Source organism: Gopherus evgoodei, chromosome 1, assembly GCF_007399415.2.
Source record: "Gopherus evgoodei ecotype Sinaloan lineage chromosome 1, rGopEvg1_v1.p, whole genome shotgun sequence".
In the NCBI taxonomy this organism is placed as follows: domain Eukaryota; kingdom Metazoa; phylum Chordata; order Testudines; family Testudinidae; genus Gopherus; species Gopherus evgoodei.
This window is the reverse complement of record NC_044322.1, coordinates 323,351,844-323,374,898: the sequence shown is the minus strand read 5'-3', so window position 1 is coordinate 323,374,898 and position 23,055 is coordinate 323,351,844. Positions and strand designations below refer to the sequence as shown.

General features: G+C 38.7%; 1 protein-coding gene across 6 annotated transcripts in view; it reads right to left on the bottom strand.

The window, feature by feature from the left end:
• The window catches only part of PTPRZ1 (protein tyrosine phosphatase receptor type Z1), a 202,286-nt gene that overhangs the window by 21,922 nt on the left and 157,309 nt on the right, over nt 1-23,055 (bottom strand). For all 6 annotated transcript variants that reach the window (XM_030549104.1, XM_030549106.1, XM_030549105.1 and 3 more), the window contains exons 13-15: nt 15,539-15,683; nt 5,281-5,372; nt 1,610-1,695 (exon numbers count right to left, since the gene is read on the bottom strand). In XM_030549104.1, the coding sequence (XP_030404964.1) occupies nt 1,610-1,695; nt 5,281-5,372; nt 15,539-15,683 (323 nt within the window). The remainder of the gene's footprint in view (nt 1-1,609; nt 1,696-5,280; nt 5,373-15,538; nt 15,684-23,055) is intronic.

The window sequence follows — 23,055 nt, the reverse complement described above, 5'->3', positions numbered from 1 at the left end:
AAAACCTCAACTGATTTCAATGGGAGCAGGACTGTGCATCTTTACATTTTTATATACTCTGCCAGTTTTGGGCTCTAAACTACAACCCTTATTCATACAAGCAGTCTCACTGGACCTAATGCATGTGTAAAGACTATTTGAATGAGTAAGGGTAACATGAGCAGGCCCTTAAAAATCCATAACAGTATTCTCAGCATGTAATTCAAGTTTTTATTTTATGGAATGCTTCACTTATATAGGAAACTCAATCTTCGATACGGGGCACCTTGTTAAACAGAAAATAAAATCCATTAATTTAAAAATAGCACAATCATGTTTCCTGTAATGTTCTGGGACTCATTTTAAGGCCAAAACATCTTCCTTTTAGGCTTTCTAAAAGTTAAAAATAAGAGAAGTGGTTACTAGTCATTGTTAAAGCCTAATGACCTGGTAAATTAGGTTTTAAATAGGATTTGCTTTACAGTTAATAGGAATTAAAAACTGAAAAAGCTAATTTCTGTCAGCTCTGCACAGATAACTTTAGTTTAGAGTCTTGCATATCTTGTAAGTTCTCCAGGAGCAGAGAGAAAGTCAGGGCACATTTTATAAACCTGGAAGAACAGATAGGTAGATTAGGTTCTTACTCCTATCTACAACTATGCTATGAGTAAAAATGCTGTTTTTCAACCATGCATTCTGAACAAAATGCCCTATACTGTGGTCTCTGCTAGGCAGTGGGAAATAGAGATGGGGGCTGGTCAAGGGACTGGTCTGTACATGGTCTTCTTATTTGTGGTGAGACACAAACCAAACCCTCGACAAATAATTGAATTCTGCCAAGCCTATCTATAGGCAATATGCGTTGAATGTTATCTTGTGTCCTATACAGGAAATGTTTATGGGGTAAATTAAAAATAAAAAAGCATAGGAGAGTTTTTTCCCTATACATTGTGAATGGGCAGAGAAAACACAACAAAGCAAAGGGTGTTTAACCGTGAATGCTCATATTTGATGCAATTATAACATTCTAATAATATTTATACAGATGATCTATTTACAACCTTAACTATGCCTCCACAAACTTTTTTGTTTGGGAATACATACATACAAGATTTTTAACAATAGATCTTTGATGATAGAAGTGAGATTGACTATTTCAGTTTTGCAATTTTGTAGTTAGATATGAGAAATATGACTTATCAAAAGCTTGTTCATGAAATACATGAGTATTTTATCATGCATTGAAATTCATTCATTATATAGAGTAAAATTAATGAATTATATGATGAAGTTAATATTTTCAATTTTGTGAAACACATAATGAATTATATGTGCTATGGGATTAATCTGAAAGATCTCACTATCATATACCAAGACTGTGCATCAGTTCACTTGCTAATTGTAAGTCTAAGTAGATAAATCTATCAATTTGTCAACACTTACGTATGTTCTTAGCTTTATATACATGAGTACATACTGGGTTCAAGGTACTCATGTCCAGAAGTATTTTCAGAATTGGTCCCAGAATCAGGATCCCATCTGACATTAAATAATGCCTAATTCTTTATTTTCAAATTAATTTTAATCTGACATTATTTGTAGCCTTTATTTAAAAGACATAGAGCCATACCTCAAATTCTTCAGTAAAACCATTACTTGCATGTAAGTCTGCAACATGTTTTGGAAAATGCTTTATTGGAATTGCTCCAACATCATCTTAGGGATGGAAAAAGACAAAATACATATATATATTTGTGAAGGATAATAAGCAAGAGTGATATATAATGAGCTTTAAAGTTAGGCAAACTATACAAAATCTCAAAATAAAACAGGCAGCTTGTGTAGGAGCTTTTAGAACTTGTCTTCTTAAAATCATAACCCATAATAATGGTGCTGTCTACAAGTTTTGCTAAGGCCCTGTGAAATAAGACATATAAGTTCCCCATCCAGCTCTTTTTCCACCTTTGAAGATTCTCTCTTTCCCTCATGTCTACATACTCATGATACTTCCATAAACAAGGGGCTGATCCTGCAAAATGCTGAGCCTATAAATTGGAGAGTGCTCTCAGCTCTCACTGAAGTGAGAGTTGAGAGTTTCAGCCATTTGCTGAAGCAGGTTCAAAGCGAGGCAGTCAGAGTAGAGTTCTTTAGTAATGTTGGCGGAAAGCAGAGAAGGAATGACTAGATTCTGGAGTCAGAATGCTCTGTGTTGAGTGGTATTATACTGGGTGCGTGGGGCCAGCTGTATAGGCCCCAGACTAGGAAATTAAGCCAGCATCATGCCACCAAGACTGTGTTAATTAAGGCATGTGTATCAGCTCTAGTGTCAAGGGCAACTTTTATTCTCTCTCTTTCACTCACAATGAATCACTCGTGCAAGCAAATATTCTTTATTTGTTGTACAACTATAAGTTTCTGTGGTTGTAATTATTTGGCAATAATTTTATGTCTCATGAGAAGTGTTGAGCATCTGTAATCTCTCAGGATCAGGGACTTATAGTGCAATTCTTAACCAAGACTTTTTTCTCAGAGGTAGCTCTTATTACCATTAATGGGAATTACATACATCAGGGAAAACTTTCTGGATACCACAGATAAAATATTTACATTGTTGTGAATTGCTTTACACATAAATATGACAAATTGATATTGATGTTTTTTTCTGTTTGCATTTAACATGCTGTAATCAGAATTTTCAGGCGATATTTTATTTGAGAATCTTTCTTTCATACTTTACATAAATACAGAAAAACATGTATGTGCAAAATATTCATTAAGGATCATGTAACAAACCTTCAGGATTTTTAATCTGCAGGTCTCCAAAGAAATATGCTTTGTAAATAAAATCATCTGTTCTGTTAATTAATTGTTAAAGGGACACATTATTTTAACTAGTTTTGGCTCTAAAGGGGAGAGATCTCTTTTTTTCCATGGAAAGCATTCCATGGATTAAACATACGACTATTTCACAATATGCAATTTCATAACCATTTTATATGACAAGGAAACATCAATTACATTGCATAAGGAACAGCTATTTACATCGACAGATGTTCATCATTTAGGACACCTAATATTTTTAGGCTTCAGTTACCATGAATTTGTTGATTTGTATTGAGATCCATCTGCTCTTTCCCTTACATGAATGGACATGAATACTAAAATTGAATTAGGCAGTCAAGCCTAAGAAAAACAGCACAAAATGTGTAATATCACCCTCACACCTGGAGAAGGATTCTGACATGAAGTATGTTTTCCAATGAGCTCAGAACACAGAAGCAAGCACCAATATCCACAGACACGCCCAAAATATTGTTAAAGCTTCCTTCAGATAAGGTCTGACCATGCATTAATTGAATTCAGTAGCAAAACTCCCATTGACTACGATGAGGATAGGATCAAACCTTAGAAGTGTTCTAACAATATTGCCAATTTATGACTATGACTACAGAGACCCTGAGGAGGGAAGAGGGGTATTTTTAAAGTGGCAACAAGATGGGCAAATGCCAGCCAGGCCTCCTATCTACTGTGTGTAAACTAATATTTGCAGCATTCTTGGAATGCGGCAACCTCTTGATCTCAAAACAAAGCAGGCTCAGAAAGAAACAACTCAATCCCTACTGCCTCTGTGGCATCTTTCCCTCAGGCTATAGATGCGCAATAGATGGGTAGGGGAGGCAACACTGAGGCTATGGACAGTAAAGGAGAAAGGTGGTTGCTTGCACTTGTTTTTTATGGGCAGTGCTGAATTGCCCCCCCAGCTAGTTCTGGCTAGAGGAGTAGGTCTTATCATTAGTTGCCAGGTGCCATCAGCACTGTCCAAATGATTGGACTAGTCCCCAGGTCCCACATCCCAACAATCTAGAGTTGCCTGATTCATGCTATAGACCTTTAGGGCATGTTCTGTATAGCTCTGGTATGTGGATCTCCTATGGATGCTAATGACAATGCACTGAAGTAATACAGACTCTGTAATAGAAATGGATGGTGTGTGTTTGAATTCAGTTACAGTAAAAATAACACTTAGCAGTTGTATAGTGCTTTTTCTGCTCAAACCACTTTACCTACATTGGACTGATTTGAGCCTTTCACATACTGTGCAGTGAGTAGCTTTACATAATATGTCAATAGTTCTAAAAATACAATGCTTTTAAAAACATGTGCATTGGGAAACCTAAAACTTGCTCACTTAAAATCTATCACACAACAAGGTAGGTCAGAATTATTTCTACAATCTTGAGACGTTTTCCACAAAAAGTTCTATATATTTTTGTCACTTTAAAAGGTTCTTTCCACTTGTTTTAAATTAACATTCATTACTATTTTAGTAAGTAAAATCCTCAATACCAAAACACATATATGAATTACACAAAAAGAACTGTAGATGCAATTCTCCCCCATGACAGTGGAACGTTATATTTCCTGTGCTGAACTGTTAAGTACAGATTGTAAAAACAAATGGCACAATGACACTGCAATACAGTTATTGACTTGGAACAGAAACAACCTATAATGAACTACTCTAACAAGACATGACAATGGCTAATCCAAAGTAAATAAAACAAACAAAAACGGAACTTCTGCATGACATTCAGTCTAAAATCACTCTAGAGAATTGTTTGAATTTCCTGAGATTTACCTATTCGTTTTGTAATTAGCTATTTAAAATATGATGTTTCTCACATTCACAGCTGTCACTGGGCTTAGAAGGAGCACTTTAAAAATGTCTAATTTTCAGTTACAATTAGGAATCAAATGCTTGAGATTTAATAAGTAATATGTATGTCTTAGTTACCTATATGGGGCAGATTTTGTGCCCCTTTGTAAGTAGTGTCTTACTCCACAAGTAATGACATTGTTTTCAGTGGACCGACTTATGGAGTGATGGACAGAATATGGGTCACAGATCTTTGTAGAAAGTTTTATTCAGCACATCTCCCAAGCAGCCTCTATCAGAGGATGATGTCTTAAAGAGCCCTGGCTATAAGTTAAAGGTGCTTTATTCCTGCAGAACACTCAGGTGAGCCTATTGACAGTAGCATTGTCTGACTCTCCTGAGGGTGTCTCCCCACTCTTAGATACAGCTGGCTCCATGAATACAAGGGGGTGCAAATCTCAAACTCTTACATTTCCGAGAGGTGAATCAAACCATGTTTATAGCTATTGGACTGTGCATGAGGAATGGTTATTGACCCAAAAGCCATTTGCCACATCTTCCTGTTTAATGACAGTACACTTTAATATTCACCACATTTTTTCAATGACAAACAATAATTCACAAAATATTTCAAAACAAATTACCTAAAACTGGGAAGACTGGTGCCGAAGGAGTGGAAATCACTCTAGGTGATGTGTTATCTTCTAAATAAAAGTGAGCAGTCTGGAAGCATTTCCTAAAGAAAAAGATCATATGTAAATATAGCAAATATAACATGTTTTGTGAGATGTCTTCTTGGAATATTGGCAATATGATTTAAAAAATCAAACATCTTGTAAAATATTGAAACACATTGGTTAAAATATAAATATTCACTGTCAGTGCCACTGTATTGCACTAATAATGTTATGCCTACTACTTACGACCCCACATACCTGCACATTAGCCCAGAAGATCAAATAGTTTATGCTACTTTTACCTGTACCAGAGACAGAAGATAGAGCAGACGTCAGCCATAGTGAAAGCCAAAAGAGTGTGAATCTGCACCTGGAACCACTGTAGATGCTGTACAGTACTTTCAAGTGTAACAAAATCCCATTGCCCTATCACTCATCCAGATCCACATGATTCTACTCCTTCTTTTGTATTCTAGATACTGTACTACTCCAAAGCTGGAATCGTGTGTGAAACACTTTCACTGAGAGACCTTTCCTACCACAGGTACAGAAATCAGTAAAAGGCAATATGCTGCGTAGAAAACAAAACAGAGGCTCACAGTGCTATTATAATTGGGGGCTGGGGGAAGTTGCTTCTTAATGTAGCCATCACACTGAGCACATCTTAACCAAGGAAGTCATCATGATGCAGATAGCTGAAAGCAGGGGAGTTTATGATTCCAACAGATGCTAGCTGTGTTGCAGAGAGGTTTAAGGATGAATACTAATGGTACCAACTTTAACTATGGTCCACAATGTTACTTGTGTCTATTTCCATACCCCAGCTGTGAAGATAATATGGGTAGCATCTGCTAAGGGTATAAAACAAGCTATTCAAAAGAGTAAATAACCAACTGCTGCTTAAAGCAATGCACACCCTCCTTAATTAAAAAAACTCACCAGATAATTAAACTCGCTAATAACATTTTTTGCTGTGGGTCATTTAATCTATTTGAAACATTACTCACAAGTGGTTAACTTTAAAAAGAGATACCTGTTTCAGGGAAAATATTCATCTCATTTTATGTTTATGAATTTCCATTCACTGAAAGCCATTGGCTAAAATGGTTGTAGCATCTTTTGCCATTTTGTGAGGTTATTGTTATTCTAAATTCACCTTCCATATAATAATTTCTCCAAATTAATAGCATTGCACAGAGAAAATATACTTTATAATTAATCTGTGTGATGTTATAACAAAAGAGAGCTATATCCAGTTTTTGTATGTTAAAACTGGGGCTCTCCACTTTCCAGAACTCAGTCATTCCTGTTATCACCCAATTTTATGAGACCTATTAAGAAACATTTTTTAGGAGAGAAAATTTTGGATTTACATAGGGGTAGATTTTAAGATGAATCAGTGGGCAAATGAACTGGGGTGAAGACAGTAGATTCTGCTGTGGGTTATGAGACCTCTGCCAGGGAAAAATGCTACTTCTTCTCCATCTTCTAACTCTGTCATCTGTCCCTGCTCTAAGCCATTCATGATACTGCAGTTAGCTATCTACCTTTCCTGCTGCTCTGATCATACAGCACTCCCCCTTTTGCTTCAGTTTCCAAATTCCTCCATTATTTTCCTATCCCATTACTCAGTAATTTCAATCTCCTTGATCTCACCTTCATGGTTGTCCATACAGTGGTCCCTGCTTACATGTGGCTTTCATTCCACCCCATCCCCACCATTGTGAACGTATTTATACTGATTTCATGAAGATGCACCCATTGTTCCCACTGCTCTACACTTTGCCCATCTCTCAAACTTTATTCTGTGCTCTTTTTTCCCCCATGCTGCTCCCTATTCCAGGAACAGCCTCCCTGAAAACGGCCTAAGTGCAGAGCTGAGGACTTCCCTGGTGACCAAAGCTATGCAGGACCTTATCTATGATGACAAGCTGAAGAACATGGACTAGTAAGTATAGAGAAGAAGAGGCAGTGGAAATGTTAGCATTCTCTAGAAAAACATAAATGTAGATCACAGACACTTGGGTGAGAACTGTTTCAGCTAAGTATTTGGGAAATATGTACACACTCCTGGAATGATTTTTTTTTTTATTCCTTGAGACTGTAATCAGTGTCTGGAATTTTTTGTCCCTATAGCTCCTGGCAGATTCCCCTCTAGGATTCTAGGCGGATAAAAGGATAGTTACATGAACAACAAAATCGTAGAGTATTCACATGACAACCAAACTTGGGGCCAAGAAGGAATTTTCCCTCACAGAATATCTGCAAGAGCCTTGGAGGATTTTTGGCCATCCACAGGAGTCTCGAGCAGGGACTATCCATTATGTACTTTATTTTGATTTAGATAAATAAAAAGCACTTGTACACAGGCACTAAGAACCCTGCCAATGACTTAAAATACAACATGAAATATAAATCTCAGTCCCCCTTCTACTAAGAAGCTTCTCTTAATCAAATATTAGCACCCGCACAATAGCCGATAACTCAGTCCACTATTTTTCTTCAGAGGCTGGGTAAATATATGGGTGCTGCAGCATGACCTGACAGTCAACTAATCAGGGCTATTTTGAACCAGAATCAAGAGGGCATCCCAGAGCCTGCTGGAGAACACCCTGGCAGTCACCCCTGCTTTAATATATTGAGAGAGATCTATCATCAGTGCCCTCATTGACTGCAACTCCATCTGCTTGTCATGATGAGAGAGGTGGTCTGTCATGGAAGGCTGCTCTCAGGCCCAAGTGTTGGTGCTCAGCACCTGCTACAAATCAGGCTCATTTAAGATGTCTCAAATAGGGCACCCAAAAATTAAGGCACCAAAGATCACTACTTACTTTTAAACATCCTGGCCTGATGCTCAGCGCATTGGGCATTTTAACAGCGTGGGCAGATTTAAAATACATGAATAAATAAAAATAACAACAGGAAAATCTAAAAAGCTTGATGCAATTGTTCCAAAAGATCTTGTTCCATTAAGTGTATACAGTCACATTACAGTGTTTTGTCACATTTCTGCATGAAAAAGTATAAATTGAAAAAGATTTGTGTAATGATTTTCACATCTAAAGAGTGTTTTAAAGCATTCTAGTAACATACTGTGTGTTAATTATCCCTTGTAGCCTCAAGTAAATTATACACTAAAACATCTGGGAGAAAAAATTCAAGGCATAATACTTAATCTAGAACAAGATTCATACTAAGTATTCCATCTGCTCTGCATCAGCAGTGAAAGCCTTCATGACTAAGCTAAGTGTTGATAGCCATGTCACTTCCTAATTACCACTCATCTTTAATGAAAAAAGTGAGGACTGTTTTAAACTTGCAGACAAAAGTCCCATCAATCAATGTTAACCTCATTATTTAATTTACACTTTTTTGCCTCAGTATTTGGATCTCATACCTAAAGCTGTGTAATTCACAATTCAGACATTGCACTTCTTAGATTATTCAGTTAAAACCTGAGACAGTATTAAAGAGGTTGCAATAATTAAAGAGGCTATAGCAGTAGTGTAAGGCAAACAGCAGCACATTAAACTGTCCTGAAGAAACTAGAGCTGAGTGAATAATTAAAAAAGAACAGTTTAGGGCAAGACTATGACTTGGACTCTTTATCCGGGGCTTACTGGGGAGTAACAACCCCTCCACCCACCCTTTCACTCCTGTGTAGGCTAGGTAGACCTTAGCTCTCGGCATGCAGGAATAAGTAGGTGCCTATTATTCCTTCCCTTCCCCTGAGGGTAGGGAGTGGACAGAGCCTTGGCTCTAACCTCCAACAGCTGGCCAGTGCAGCTCTACAGGCAAGGATGGTGGTGTAATTTGCTGCTGGTATAGGATAGGGAAACTTTCATTTTTCAGAACTGGGACTTTTTTTCACCCAGTGACCCTAAAATACAAATTCCATTCACCAAAGCAGAAAGTCATCAATAATGAAATTTGGGTTCAGAGCGCAGGGCCACCCAGAAGGGGATGGCAAGAGGGGCAATTTACCCCGCAGGGGTCCCCATGAGAGTTTTTCAGGGCCCCTGGAGCGGGGTCCTTCATTCGCTCTGAAGGGCCCCAAAAACTCTTGCGGAGCCCAGGCCCCCAGAGCTTCTTCCGCTCCGAGTGAAAGGACCCCCTGCCGGCGAATTACAGCCCAAGCGGGACCCACCACCGAAGTGCAGCTGGGTCTTCGGCAGTAATTCGGCGGTGGGGGGCCCTTCTGTTCTGGGACCCGCAGTGGAAGTGCCCCGAAGACCCGTGGCAGGGGCCCCCTGCCACTGAATTACTGCCGAAGACCCAGCTGCACTTTGGCGGCGGGTCCCGCTTCAGCAGCAATTTGGCAGCAGGTCCCGGAATGGAAAGGCCCTCCGCCGCCGAATTACTACCAAAGTGGGGGCCCCCCGCCGCCAAAGACCCCAGGCCCTGGAATCCTCTGGGCGGCCCTGCCAGAGCATCAGACACGAATTCAACAAAACCAGCAGATTCAAGCATACCCAGTGAAGCTCTATTATGAGGACTGAAACTTCTGTTTTCTTTGGTTTCACATATTCTATTTTTGGGTGAAAAATCCTCCCAAAGGCTGTACAAAACAATGTGTCCAAAGGGACAAGGCTGTGAAATGAATAAAAAGGATCTCTTTGCCTAGTCACTGTAAACCTAGACTGTGGAAGAGAAAGGACAATTATATTGACTGGAAACTCATTGCCTGAGGTACAAGAGGCCTTGAATGACCAAACTAGAAAGGGGCAAATTATACATTTTTATTTCATATAAGGAATCTGAATAAAAAATATTAGAAAATATCAGAGTTAAAAGTTGCCATTTCTGCCAGTCAAGACAGCTTTTCACCATGAAAAGAGTGAAACTCTGCCTCATGAAATAGTAAAGAGTTGTGAATTTCTGGAGGTGGAAGTTCAATAATTCTTTACTGAGAACAGAGTTAGACTGTAAAGTTAGTTTTCTGCTGGTCACAACTGCGGTTTGTTTTTACAAACAATTTGAAGGGAGAACAAAATAATTTCTGCATTTTTCCATGAATCTGAAAAACAGGTATTTGTCAGCTTTGCCAGGGATGATTCTTTTTGACTCATCTTCAGACCAAAGCGCTCCACTGAATAGCTGTGGCTATATCACCACCATTTTTTGCGAACATTGTTGTCAATAAGCATACAGAGATAAGTTTCTTGCAAGTTTAAGTATTTGATGAGCAATTAGCGTGAATTTGGCCCACAAAAAATAAAACAAAAAAGGCTCATACCTGATATCAAATACCAACTTAAAACCAACTAAAGCTAAACATGACAATTGCTCTGTTAGGGATTCATTCTATTATTCATTTCTTCCTATAGAACATTTTGCAAGTACAAAGAAAATAAAATTGTCATATAAAGTCAATGTCCTAATTTTCCATTGACTTTAAAAAGAGCTGTGGGTGCTCAGCACCTTTGAAAATCAGGCCACAAAGTCCAAATTACAGTACATGATATTTAGATTTCATTCCTTTTAAAAACATAGAAAATATGTTACTGGCTTTAGCATAAGGTCAACAAAATTTTCTCTTGAAGATTAACAAAAAAGAGCTCCATATTTTATTTTGTAATACATGGGAAATACACAAAGGATTAAATTAAACATCTAGAAGATATTACTCTAAAGGGATCTTTGTTATATTTTGAAAGACTGGGTTTCAAACTGTGCATTCTCTGAGAAAGAATACCAAATGAACACAATGTCATTTGACAAGAACAAGCTCATAACATGTGTAGGATTACTAAAACTACACCATGCAATCTGGGTCTTAAAGTGTATGGCATTGTTTTCTTTTGTAAACAGGAAAGATTTCGAATATCATTTAGCTTTAAAAATAAAGCCCGTTGAAGATGAATATGAACATTCATGTTGGACAATGTGAAACTAAGAGAAGCCTGTCACTAAAATGAAGGAGAGTTAACCATAAATCCCTGTGGTAGAATTCATAATCAACTGACTAGAAGTAATCTAGGAAATGAGTTGTGCAATTCTTCTGGACATGAACTGATTCCTTTCCAAGACTCACTATGAAGATGAAATATTTTAAAAACATCATTTTTCATTCAGCAGCTTGAATACTGTCAAAGGTTGGGCTGCTAGTTACCATAGCAGCCTGGGTCTTGGGAAACTTGGGTTCAATTCCCTGCTCCACCACAGAGTTCCTGTAGGACCTCAAGCAAGTCACATAGTTTCTCTGTGGCTCAGTTCCCTGTCTGTAAAATGGGAATAATAGCACTTTCCTACCTCACAGCATTGTTGTGCGGCTTAATCTATCAAAGACTGTGAGACGCTGAGATACTACAACAATAGAGGCCAGATTTAGATAGATAGTAGTGTGTTATTACTCCTGAATTTATTCATTTTGTATTTGTTTTACACTTGTCATGCTTCTTTGTTGAGTGTTATTTTGACATGACAATCTATTAGAATACAACACTATCACTTTATACCTTTATCAGGACATTTTAGAGATGCCTTAACTAGTGGTGTTCACGTGAGTGAAACTAGATGTAATGCACATGCATAATAGGTGGAAGAGGATGGCTGTAGGAAAAGAACCAACAGGAGAACGTACAAAGGTGTAAAATGTAGCAGGCCCCCTGTGCTTTGCCTTACACTTTACATTCCCTGTTGGCTGTTGGCACAACCCTACCCTTCCATATCTTTGGTATGTAACCTACAGCCACTTGCACTCATTTGTGCAGATTTACTCACATGTAAGTTACACTTATTAGTTACATCATGTCTGAATTTATCCCCAATTGTTTAAATTTCCGTGGATTCACATTATTTAAAAGACAGTAATGCAGATAATATATCAACCATGGTATGCCCTCCTCTTTGTACCTCTAACATCTATCTTCACTCCACTGCAGTCCTTCACTTTAGACTTCCTTTCCAGGAGCATATCAATGATAATACAAGATGTCTATTTAAAGAAAAAGCTGAGACACCCTCCAAAAGGCAAAATGGGCAGATTCAGTCCTGGGCTACGCTGACAGAGAAAGTTCTTTGCTGGCAGAAAATCTATCTGGCAGAGGGTGGGTTTGGTATGATGCACAGTGCCCACAGCCTTCTGCTAGAAAGCCCAGAATGGCTGGTACTGGCCAGGAAGGCCAGGAAATACACTGGCAGTATAACCATGAAGTACCATCAGAATCAAGAATGGTGCTCCACCAGTCGAACCCTCGAGGGAAAGGTGGTGGCGCAAATACTGACTTCCCTTCCTTGGGGATGGATTGCTGCCCCCACACACAATGGCCTAGGCTGGCCAAACTGCCCCAATATCTCTATTTGCTCACATCTTTACCTTCTGCGTAAAGTTGGTAATTTTTTTTTTTAATTTCAATAAAAGTTTTTAAGGTCCCCGTCCCACCCCCGCGGTTTTCTGATCAGCTTGGAGAATTGCTTGAATTTTTCAAAAAAATAAAAAATTCAAAATTTTTTGGTGATCCTACCCCCCCCCGGTTGTTTACATTTTTTACACAGCTCTACTCCTGTGTCATCTTATATGTTTGCTTGGAACCGAGTAGAATAGGGCCTATGACAAAGCAGGATTTTTCTGTAATATTTTTATGAATTCTGTGTGTGCCTCATTTTCCCCCTATACTTTGCATTGTTACTCAGTTAGCGGGGGAAGGGAAAAAGGATTAAGTTTACTCTCAGGGCAGGCAAAGACACATAGGTCTGCGTGTCATCTCCCTGTCTGGGTACAATGAACAGAGTCATTAAGGAACTAGTTGAAACTGACCCAGACCAACAAGGCGCTAAGAGAGACAACAGAAGCTCCAATGACTTTTAGATTGAAGCTATCAGCAGCAAAGCCGAGCAGAGACCCCAGCTCAAGAACAAAGGACTGAGAGATGTAAATTAGGGGAACAAGTGTGGGCTCTGGAAGAAGTTTGAGCTCTCTAACCTGGGAACTGTCTAAGGAAGAAAATCAGAGAGAGACAGAGTCTGAAAATGGAGTTAACTACAGGTTGGTGAATTGCTCTGGGCTGACCAGAATGGACTAGGTATTAACCTTTATTTCTCTATGCCAATGGTCCCCAAAATTCTGAGGGTCACCTCCCTTTGTCCCAGTCCACCCCTCTACACCTTCCTGGAACTGGGGCTGGCAGAGGTGCTGGGGTTCTGGTGCTGGGGGGGGAGGGAGACCCAGACAGCGGTAAGGGTGCCGAGGCTGGGGCTGCAGATGGGGATGGCGATGGAGCTGGAAGCAGGGAAGCCAGAGGCCAAAGCTGGGGGTGGGAGCGGTGCTGCAGGCAGGCTGCGGTGGGGGCTGGCAGCCTGGCCTGTGGACAAGGGCAATTCCTCTCCCAGCCTTGCCCCCCAGGCCGGGAATGGAGCTGTGGCAAGCAGCAGCAGCTGGCTGGTGTGGCGCCGGCAGCAGAACTGTGCCGAGGCTGGAGACAGTGCCAGGAGTCCGGGACGCAGTGAGAGACAGGGCTGGAGCAGAGCTGGAAGTGGGGAGGAGCTGGGTAACACTCTATCTCTGCCCCCCCGAGGGCTGGCCTGGGCCCCGCCATGTCGTCCCCCCCCGAAGGTTCCTCTGCGCCCCACACTTTGGGGACTTCTGCTCTATACTAACCTAAGGACTGTCAATGCTACATGCCAGGTGACTAATAAAGCCTGCTCTTTTGAAAACATTGCTTGAGTCCCTGAAGAGTGTATTAATCTTGAACCGGGGTCTATCTCAGTTGGATTCGCTGAACAGAGCTCATGGGGTGAAGCAGGAGTGCTAAAGCCCCAGAGGATTAGTCCTGGAAGGCACTGAGGCCGCATGGCCTACCCAGAAGGAAGAGTGAGACACCTTAGGTGTCCAGCACATTGAAAAGGCTCCTCCAAGAGACTGTTCAAAAGCTGGGGGCATAGCATTAAACCTGAGAGTCCATGACAGGACCCCATTCCTGACTGGGATGTTTTGGCACGATCACAATATATATAATAATATGGGATCAGATAGCTTAGAACCATAATTTAACAGGAGGCTTTGGGGGAGGAAATCTTTGCAAGGGAATTTCTCCCTAATTGTCCCAGGGAATAGGCCATGGAGCCCACCTCTGGAACTAGAGGACCACGAGCGTTCTGCATGGATCTTATTGTCCTGGAGACCTCTGTCTCCTCACTCACTTTGGCCTACAGAAAACCTTGTGTACAATGGAGCTATGCTAAGGTGGTGGATCTAAGCATAATCAGACTAAGCAATTGCTTAGTGCCCTAAGCAGCTCAAGGAGGCCCTGATTTAGTATTACCCCCAAAATACCATTCATGGAATTTAACATGGACTTTTTAACAAGTGCATTAGTATATGTTATGTTGGCTATTTTTTAGTTTCTGAAAATAATGCAATTAGTATTTTTAGGAGGTAGGTGAGGAGTAAGAGGGACTCCAACATATTCCTGCTCAGGAACTCTAGCACTGCCTCTGGCTACTAGGGAATCCCCTAGTTATGACTGTTATCATAGCCCTAGGCTTAACCTCCATATTTTCTGTGGAATCCCCCCTGGGCTAGAGGAGCACCAAGTGCAGGCCCAGCATCTGCTAATCCTCCCACTTCATATGGGATGGTGGAACTCTGTGTGCTAGAGAATGAGAAAAGGTTCCATCCCTGGCCACGTGCTGTACTGTTGGCCTAATGTAGGATCTGTGCTTGCATGGAAGACCCTTAGGTTAGGACCTGTAACTTCCTCTGCTTTGTACTTCTCCTTCCATGCTGATGGCGCTCCGTAAGTAATTTTAAAACATGGAAAAAAATAGCCATGTAAAAAAATTAAATTTGGATTGATACAGAATTATATTACTATACACTTATCTTCACTGCATTTTAATAGGAGTTAAAAACCTAATCCAGCATCCCTTTACAAAGTTCCCACTGACGTCAAGAACTCCAGGATCGGGTACTAAATTTGTAAATCACCCTACAGATACATTTCTGGTACATGTGGAAAAGGAAGCTGCGATGTTTAATTTTATTTTTCCTATATCATTTAATTCCTAAAGGTAAACAAACAATCACATCAATTATTTATTTTTTAAAATCTCTTGATATGCAAGTGAATATTTTAATAGCTTACCAAAATAGGTACTACTGCAATACAAATAAATAATAATAGTATCTGTTAGAGAGTCAGGATCCAGTCTGATCTCTTGCCAATTACATTTTTCTAATAGGACAAATCTAAGCTTTGTAGAACTGCAAAAATAAATCACTTACCTCCAGTATATGAGAATACCCACAAGAATCACTAGACAGATAAAAGTCAGAGCTGATACGACCACAAGTGGTATAACTGTCTTCTTCTCTGATTCCAGACTCTCAGCTAGACCAATACGAGACTCATGGCTACTATTACTTGCCTCTGTAGTCAGAGAAAATTGAAATAATCCATATTTAAATGTCAACAAAAAGCACAGCATAACTGAATGTGTTTATAAGAGCCCTAGGTAATGTCACTTACCGTTCTAACTTTTACTGTGTGGCAGAAAATATACATATTTGCAAACCAGTTTAAAGAAAATAGGCAGACAGAAAGTATAGCAAAGTATTAGAGTTTATGCAACAGAGCATCCCAGCAGTGTAGAACTTCTTTGTAAAAATGCTGATTGTTAAAATATAATTTCAAGAAGAAAATGTTTCATTTTAAATTTCAATTAGCAGACACTCAATGCTTCTAGGGATCTGAATATATAATATTGAAGTGTTTAAAGATAGCTTTAATATTATATTTTTACTCATGTAATTCAAAACATTGTTCTTTTGATCAATAAATATAAATGGACATTTTTCTTAACATAGCAAATAGCTACATGACTGCTAAGTTGCAACTGAAATTGCAATATTTTAATATTTTGTCAGTTCTGGAAATTTGGCCTAGCGATTCATGAGAGAAATCCTGCTTCCACTGAAGTCAGTTCAGTTGAGCCAAATTTCACTCCTTACTTGGCTTTTTACAGAGAATCAAATTATTGCATATAAATAGATACACTTTATAGATCTCATATGTTTCTATTAGCCTTGTATTACCAGATGCTTGAAATGCTCAGGCCCAGGAGTGCATTAGGATTTCAAAATATATTTTTACTATTTTATTGAAATAAAAGAACATAGTAAAGGGACTAGCCCTGCAACCCTTTCTCAGGTCAACCCTGAAACTTGAAGTCAATGGGACTTCTCACAATAGTTAGGGTTGCGGGTTTTGTCCCAAATGAGAGTTTTTCTAGGGAGTACAGTTCACCCATATCAATGTCTATGATCTTTACATTATCACCGCAAATGAAAAGGTATTTCACAGTTGTTGGAATTAAAGCCCCAATATTTCAAAGAGCAGTGCATGGGCAGACCTCTGTGCCCATGCATAATCCAGAGTCAATGGGGGCAGGAATCTGCCTGTGTAGAGCCAAATGCAGGTTTCGGGCCTAAGGAAGCAATTCTACAGTTCTTCTTGAATAAAAATGCCTCTAGATGGAGGGTTAATGAGATTTTTGTCCTAGTAAGGACTTCAGGAGCAAGCCCTACTTTCTGAAATGCACAATACTAGAGCTGCTTGGAAAATTGTCAGTGAAATAGTTTTCCACTGAAAAATGGTGTTTCATCAAATCTGCAACTTTTTGAAAAATCTTGATGATTTTGACACAAATTTGTTTAAACTTGGGGGGAAATATTTCAACATCATTGGAACAGAACGTTCCGATTTTTCATTTCAAAACATCTTTTTGTTTATTTAATTTTATTTTTAAAATATATTAAAAAAATTAAAAAGATCAATATTGAAACATTTCAAAATTTCAATAGATTTCAAGACCACAAAGAGCCATTGTGATCACCTAGTCTGACTCTCTGCAATAGAACTTCCCCAAAATAATTCTTAGAGCATAATTTTTAGAAAAACATCCAACCTCCATTTAAAAATTGCTAATCATGGAGAATCTACCACAACCCTTGGTAAATTGTTCCAATACTTAATTCTCTCAGCATTAAAAATGTATACCCTATTTTCAGTCTAAATTTGTCGAGATTCATCTTCCAGCCATTGGATTGTATTATAGAATCATACAATCACTGGACTAGAAGGGACCTTAGGGGTCATCTAGTTCAGTTCCCTTCACTCATGGCAGGACTAAGTATTATCTAGACCATCCCTGACAGGTGTTTGTCTAACTTGCTCTTTAAAATCTCCAGTGATGGAGATTCCGCAGCCTCCCTAGGTCATTTAATTCAGTGCTTAACCACCCTGACATTAGCAAGTTTTTTCTAATGTTCAACCTAAACTGCCCTTGCTGTAATTTCTGCCCATTGTTTCTTGTTCTATCCTCAGAGGTTAATGAGAACAATTTACCTCCTTCCTCCTTGTAACAACTTTTATGTACTTGGAAACTTATGTCCTTTGTCAGCCTTCTCTTCTCCAGACTAAACAAACCCAATTTTGTCAATCTTCCCTATAGGTCATGTTTTCTAGACCTTTAATTATTTTTGTAGCTCTTCTCTGGATCTTTCCAATTTGCCCACATCTTTCCTGAAATGTGGCACCCAGAACTGGACATAATACTCCAGCTGAGGCCTAATCAGTGGAGAGTAGAGCGGAAGAATTTCTTCTCATGTCTTGCTTACAATAGTCCTGCTAATACATCCCAGAATGATATTTGCTTTTCTTTTGCAACAGTATTATACTGTTGACTCAGATTTAGCTTGTGATCCACTATGACCCCTAGATGCCTGTCCCCAGTACTCCTTCTTAGACAGTCATTTCCCATTTTGTATGCGTGCAACTGATTGTCCCTTCCTAAGTGGAGTACTTTGCATTTGACCTTATTGAATTTCATCCTATTTACTTCAGACCATTTCTCCAGTTTGTCCAGATCATTTTGAATTTTAATCTTATCCTCCAAAGCACTTGCAACCTCTCCCAGCTTGGTATCATTCACAAAATTTATAAGTGTACTCTCTATTCCATTATCTAAATCACTGATGAAAATATTGAACAAAACTGGAGACAGAACCGATTCCTGCAGAACCCCACTTGATATGCTCTTCCAGTTTACTGTGAACCACTGATAACGATTCTCTGGAAATGGTTTTCCAACCAGTTATGCACCCATCTTATAGTAGCTCAATCTAGATTAAATTTTCCTAGTTTGTTTATGAGAAGCTCATGCAAGACATTATCAAGTGTCTTACTAAAGTCAAGATATACCACCAGCTATCGCTTCCCCCCTATTCACAAGGCTTGTTACCCAGTGAAAGAAAGCTTTTAAGTTGGTTTGACATGATTTGTCCTTGATAAATTCATGCAGCCTGTTACTTGGAGGAGGGATAGGTCAGTGGTTTGAGCATGGGCCTGCTAAACCCAGGGTTGTGAGTTCAATCCTTGAGGAGGCCACTTAGGGATCTGTGGCAAAAATTGGTCCTGCTAGTGAAGGCAGGGGACTGGACTCAATGACCTTTCAAGGTCCCTTCCAGTTCTAGGAGACTGGTATATCTCCAATTATTTACTTTTATTTTCTTATCTTACAATCTTCTAGGTGTTTGCAAATTGATCGCTTAATTATTTGCGCAATTATCTTTCCAGATACTGAAGTTAAGATGACTGGTCTATAATTCCCTGGGTTGTCCTTATTTCCCTTTTTATAGATTGGCACTATATTTGCTCTTTTCCAGTGTTCTGGAATAATAATAATAATGATAGGAGATATACTAATCTTCTAGAGTCCAGCCCCCTGATTTCACTAGCAGGACCAATTTTTGCCCGAGATCCCTAAGTAGCCCCCTCAAGGATTGAACTCACAAAACCCTAGGTTTAGCTGGCCAATGCTCAAACCACTGAGCTATCCCTCCCTAGTCTTGGAAGCTCTCCAGTCTTCCATGACTTTTTGAAGACAATCGCTAATGGCTCAGATATCTTCTCAGTCAGCTTCTGGAGTATTCTCAAATGTATTTCATAAGGTTACTTGAAGACATCAAACTTGTTTAAGTAATTTTTACCTCGTTCTTTCCCCATTTTAGCCTTTGATTCTACCTCATTTTCACTGGCATTCATTAAGTTAGACGTCCAGTCATTACTAACCTTTTTGGTGAAAACTGAAACAAAAAAAATCATTTAGCACTTCTGCCTTTCCACATTTTCTGTTATTGTTTTCCCTGCCTCATTAAGTAATGGGCCTATCTTGCCCTTGGTCTTCCTTTTGCTTCTCATGTATTTGCAGAATGTTTTCTTGTTACCCTTTACGTCTCTAGCTAGTTTCACCTCTGTTTGTGCCTTGGTCTTCTAATTTTTATATCTTTCACTCCTAAACTGAAGAGCCCATTTTTCAACGTTTGTTCCCCATGTACATACTTAGAGACAGTAATCAAGTTTGTTAAGCTAAATAGATTGAGCTCCTTGAATCTATCACTATAAGTCATATTTTCTAATCCTTACTTCTCAAGTAGTCCCACTAAAATCAAGACTGGTAGAATCTAGCCCTTAAAACTACAAGAACAGCACCCAATTAGAAAATATAAAGTACAAACAATGCATGAATTTCACAAACATCTACTAAATGAATCACTTCAGTTGAGAAAAAATGGAGTTCTTTTGAAATTTCACTTTGTAAAAAAGTTTCAAAATTTTGTTTTTTGTCTTAATTTGGGATAATTTTTTTCTGAAATTTCAAATATTTTCTGCAGAATGTAATTTCCATTTTTGTCTCCAACCCTACAGAATAACAAATGGAATCTGCAAAGGCCAAATATTGAATGAATTGTCCTCTGAAAGCTATCAGCATTAGCAAAGTAATTAAAATATGTCAATGGCAAGGCAATTAGCAAGTTACTTGAATTTCTTGAGCTCACGGGCCTCTTCTTTAGAAAGACCTCAACTTAGTTGCCAATTTTGCATGGCACAATTTTGTTTCTAATTTATAGCATTTGAACATCTTAATAACTCACTTCCTGTAAATCAGCTAGTTAAATATGCAAATAATATCAGTTGTGGTCACAAATAATTGCAGGCACAGAATTGCATCCACAGTATTGGAAGCTGTTTCTAAAATATCAGGGCCCAAATTTCTGGTGAACGAGATATGTGATGCATTCAAGTTTTTAACTGGAACTATGTATATGCATGAGCAATCAGGATGTGGCCGCTGAGCAAAGTGCACTTATTCGACTCTGGAGGTACTCCCAAGGTAGAACATGGTCTAATATTTTTAATAACAAGGCAGCTTAAAAATGCATCATACTTTAGTGCTTTAAATTAAAGGAGTGAAAAGAATGGTATAAGGTTGTTCTTTGCCACCATCTCAGTCATTCCAAATGCTAAATCCTACTAAGTCCGCTAGAAGGACAGTATCATATACATTATTAATATGGGTTCCTCATATATATATCATTTATATTTTAGCTGTGCACCATGCCCATGATGCATAGCTAAAATACAAATTTACATTTCACATTTGAATCCACTAGCACAGATCCAGATGTGTCCATGCACTATTTTATAATAGAGAGATGCTCTCTCAGTGCACCGTTAAAAGAAAGCATTTATACTGTATGGTGCTCATTTAAATAGCTCAGGTTTCTTGTACTTAGCCTTCAGTCTGTGGCAGATTTTGGCCCATTCCTATCCCCTCCCACCCAATCCAAAGAAAGTGGGCAAAAGAACAGTGTAATTTGAGGTGAGCTAAGATAAATGTCTTTATAAATAGGTAGCTAGCTCTTTACACAGTAGTTTGAATAGATTATTATGACATAAAATATTATGAAAATAAACTATATTATTATTTGATCACTGATTTCACTAGGAGCCAAATTCTGGTTCATGGTAAAATGCCATATTATAACTGTCTCTGTGCTGAGCTGGCTGATTCTGAGGCAAAATTTAGCTTGGTGCACAAGGGGCAGAAGAGATCGTCAGCTGCTGATGTATAGGGTACCATTGTTCATAAGGTCCTGTCCTCCTCCCCAAATTGTGTTTGCAAAATTTTTGCGAAGCTACTGCAGGGTGCACAGCAGAAACCCTGACCAAAAATAAGCATTACTTGTGGATATATGGGATTGCAGGGGACCTAGTCTGCATGTCATCTTTCCCCTGATTTCCACAGGAGAATGTTCCTACCATCATTGGGACCCTCTCATCTTCCTGGGTTACATCTTCAGCTCCTTTTTGGGAGGACATTTTGCTCCAGGCAACCCACTGAATCTCCATTCCATGGGTAATTGGCAACCAGGGTGGAAATGGCTCCTCTCTCCACAACTGGGATATCAGGACCTCCCCTGACACAGTGCTACAGGTGGAGCAAGTTTGGTGGGCATGTAGGTGGTAGGCAAAAAACTCTCATTTGGATTGTGTCTCAGAATATGTATGAATACAGCCCTACAGTCATGAAGAGTGGCCAAACCTTATAGTTCCATTTGCCTCTATTCCAGACAGGCCAGGATCTGGGCTCTGTAACTGTGTTAAATTAATCAACTATTTCTTATAATTAAGATATTTATTTTTATATTCAGTGTAACTGGTGCTATTCTAAAACACCGGCACATATTAGTTTCTCAAAGCTCAATTCTTCCTGTGCTTATGAATTTTCATTTTTAGGAGCAATAGCAACCTCATTTGCTAAGAGAGGTAATTAAGGGCCAGAATCTAAAATATCACACATAAGCCCCACATAAGATTGCATTTTGTAAAATCTTCTAGGTGGGCCTGGGCGGCATATAAATTCAAACTAACTCCATACAAGGAGATTTAAAAAAAAATAAAATTCAAACAAAAACATCAGTCATTCTCTTCTACAAGAGCAACACTCATTAGCATTACTAATTACAATATATGTATGGTGTGAGACAGATGCACAATTCTCTGCAGTCATTAACAGGAGAATCAGAAAGTCCTCTTAATGTTTACCATCACTGTTTTCCTGATTTGAATCCCAATGCAGTAACTGATTTCACTGGTATAGGAACAAGCCCTATGAGCCTGAACTAATGACCACAGAACTCAACTGGAAAACTCCCATTGGATTCACTGGGCTTTGGATCAGGTCCCGTGTAATTTTCTTTTCACCTAAAGCTAGTTCCTCCTTATTTTTGGACACACTTTCATATTTGTGAGGCAGTTAGCCATAAATCCTGCATCATCCTTTTCTCTTTGATATTACAATGCAGTTAAAAATTCATGGTAAACCTGCTATAGCAATTTTAAAATATAAATGACATCTCAAAATTCCCCTCAAATAAATGGTTCTATTGGAAAGCTTGACAAGATGATTGCTAACTGATAAAGCAATTTTTCAGTGATGCAGATCTTAAAGATACATCTCATACTACCCCTAATTAATAATAATAATAATATGATTTACTATTAAACAAAATATGAGTTAACAATATTTTTAAACTCACACAAACTCTCAACAAAACATTTGACTTATGTAACTACTAAGGAATGTGCTGTAATACTTGAGATTTAAATTTAATACAAATGTTCATTTATCACAAGGTTCTTTTGTTGTTATTGTTTTTAAATTGAAATTAAGATGTAACTAGGTAGCTATTTCTGATTAGCAGGAGACCTCATATGAGAAATGCTCCAATTTAATTGCAGTTTTATTAAAAGACAATATAGGGAATAATTTGTTGGAAGAAACTAATGCATAGGCAAGTTTTTTTAATGAGAGTGATGACTGGAAACTAAATTTTAAATATACATTATTAGTTAAGCCACATGTTATACCATCCTTTTGGAGAACTATCAAGAATCA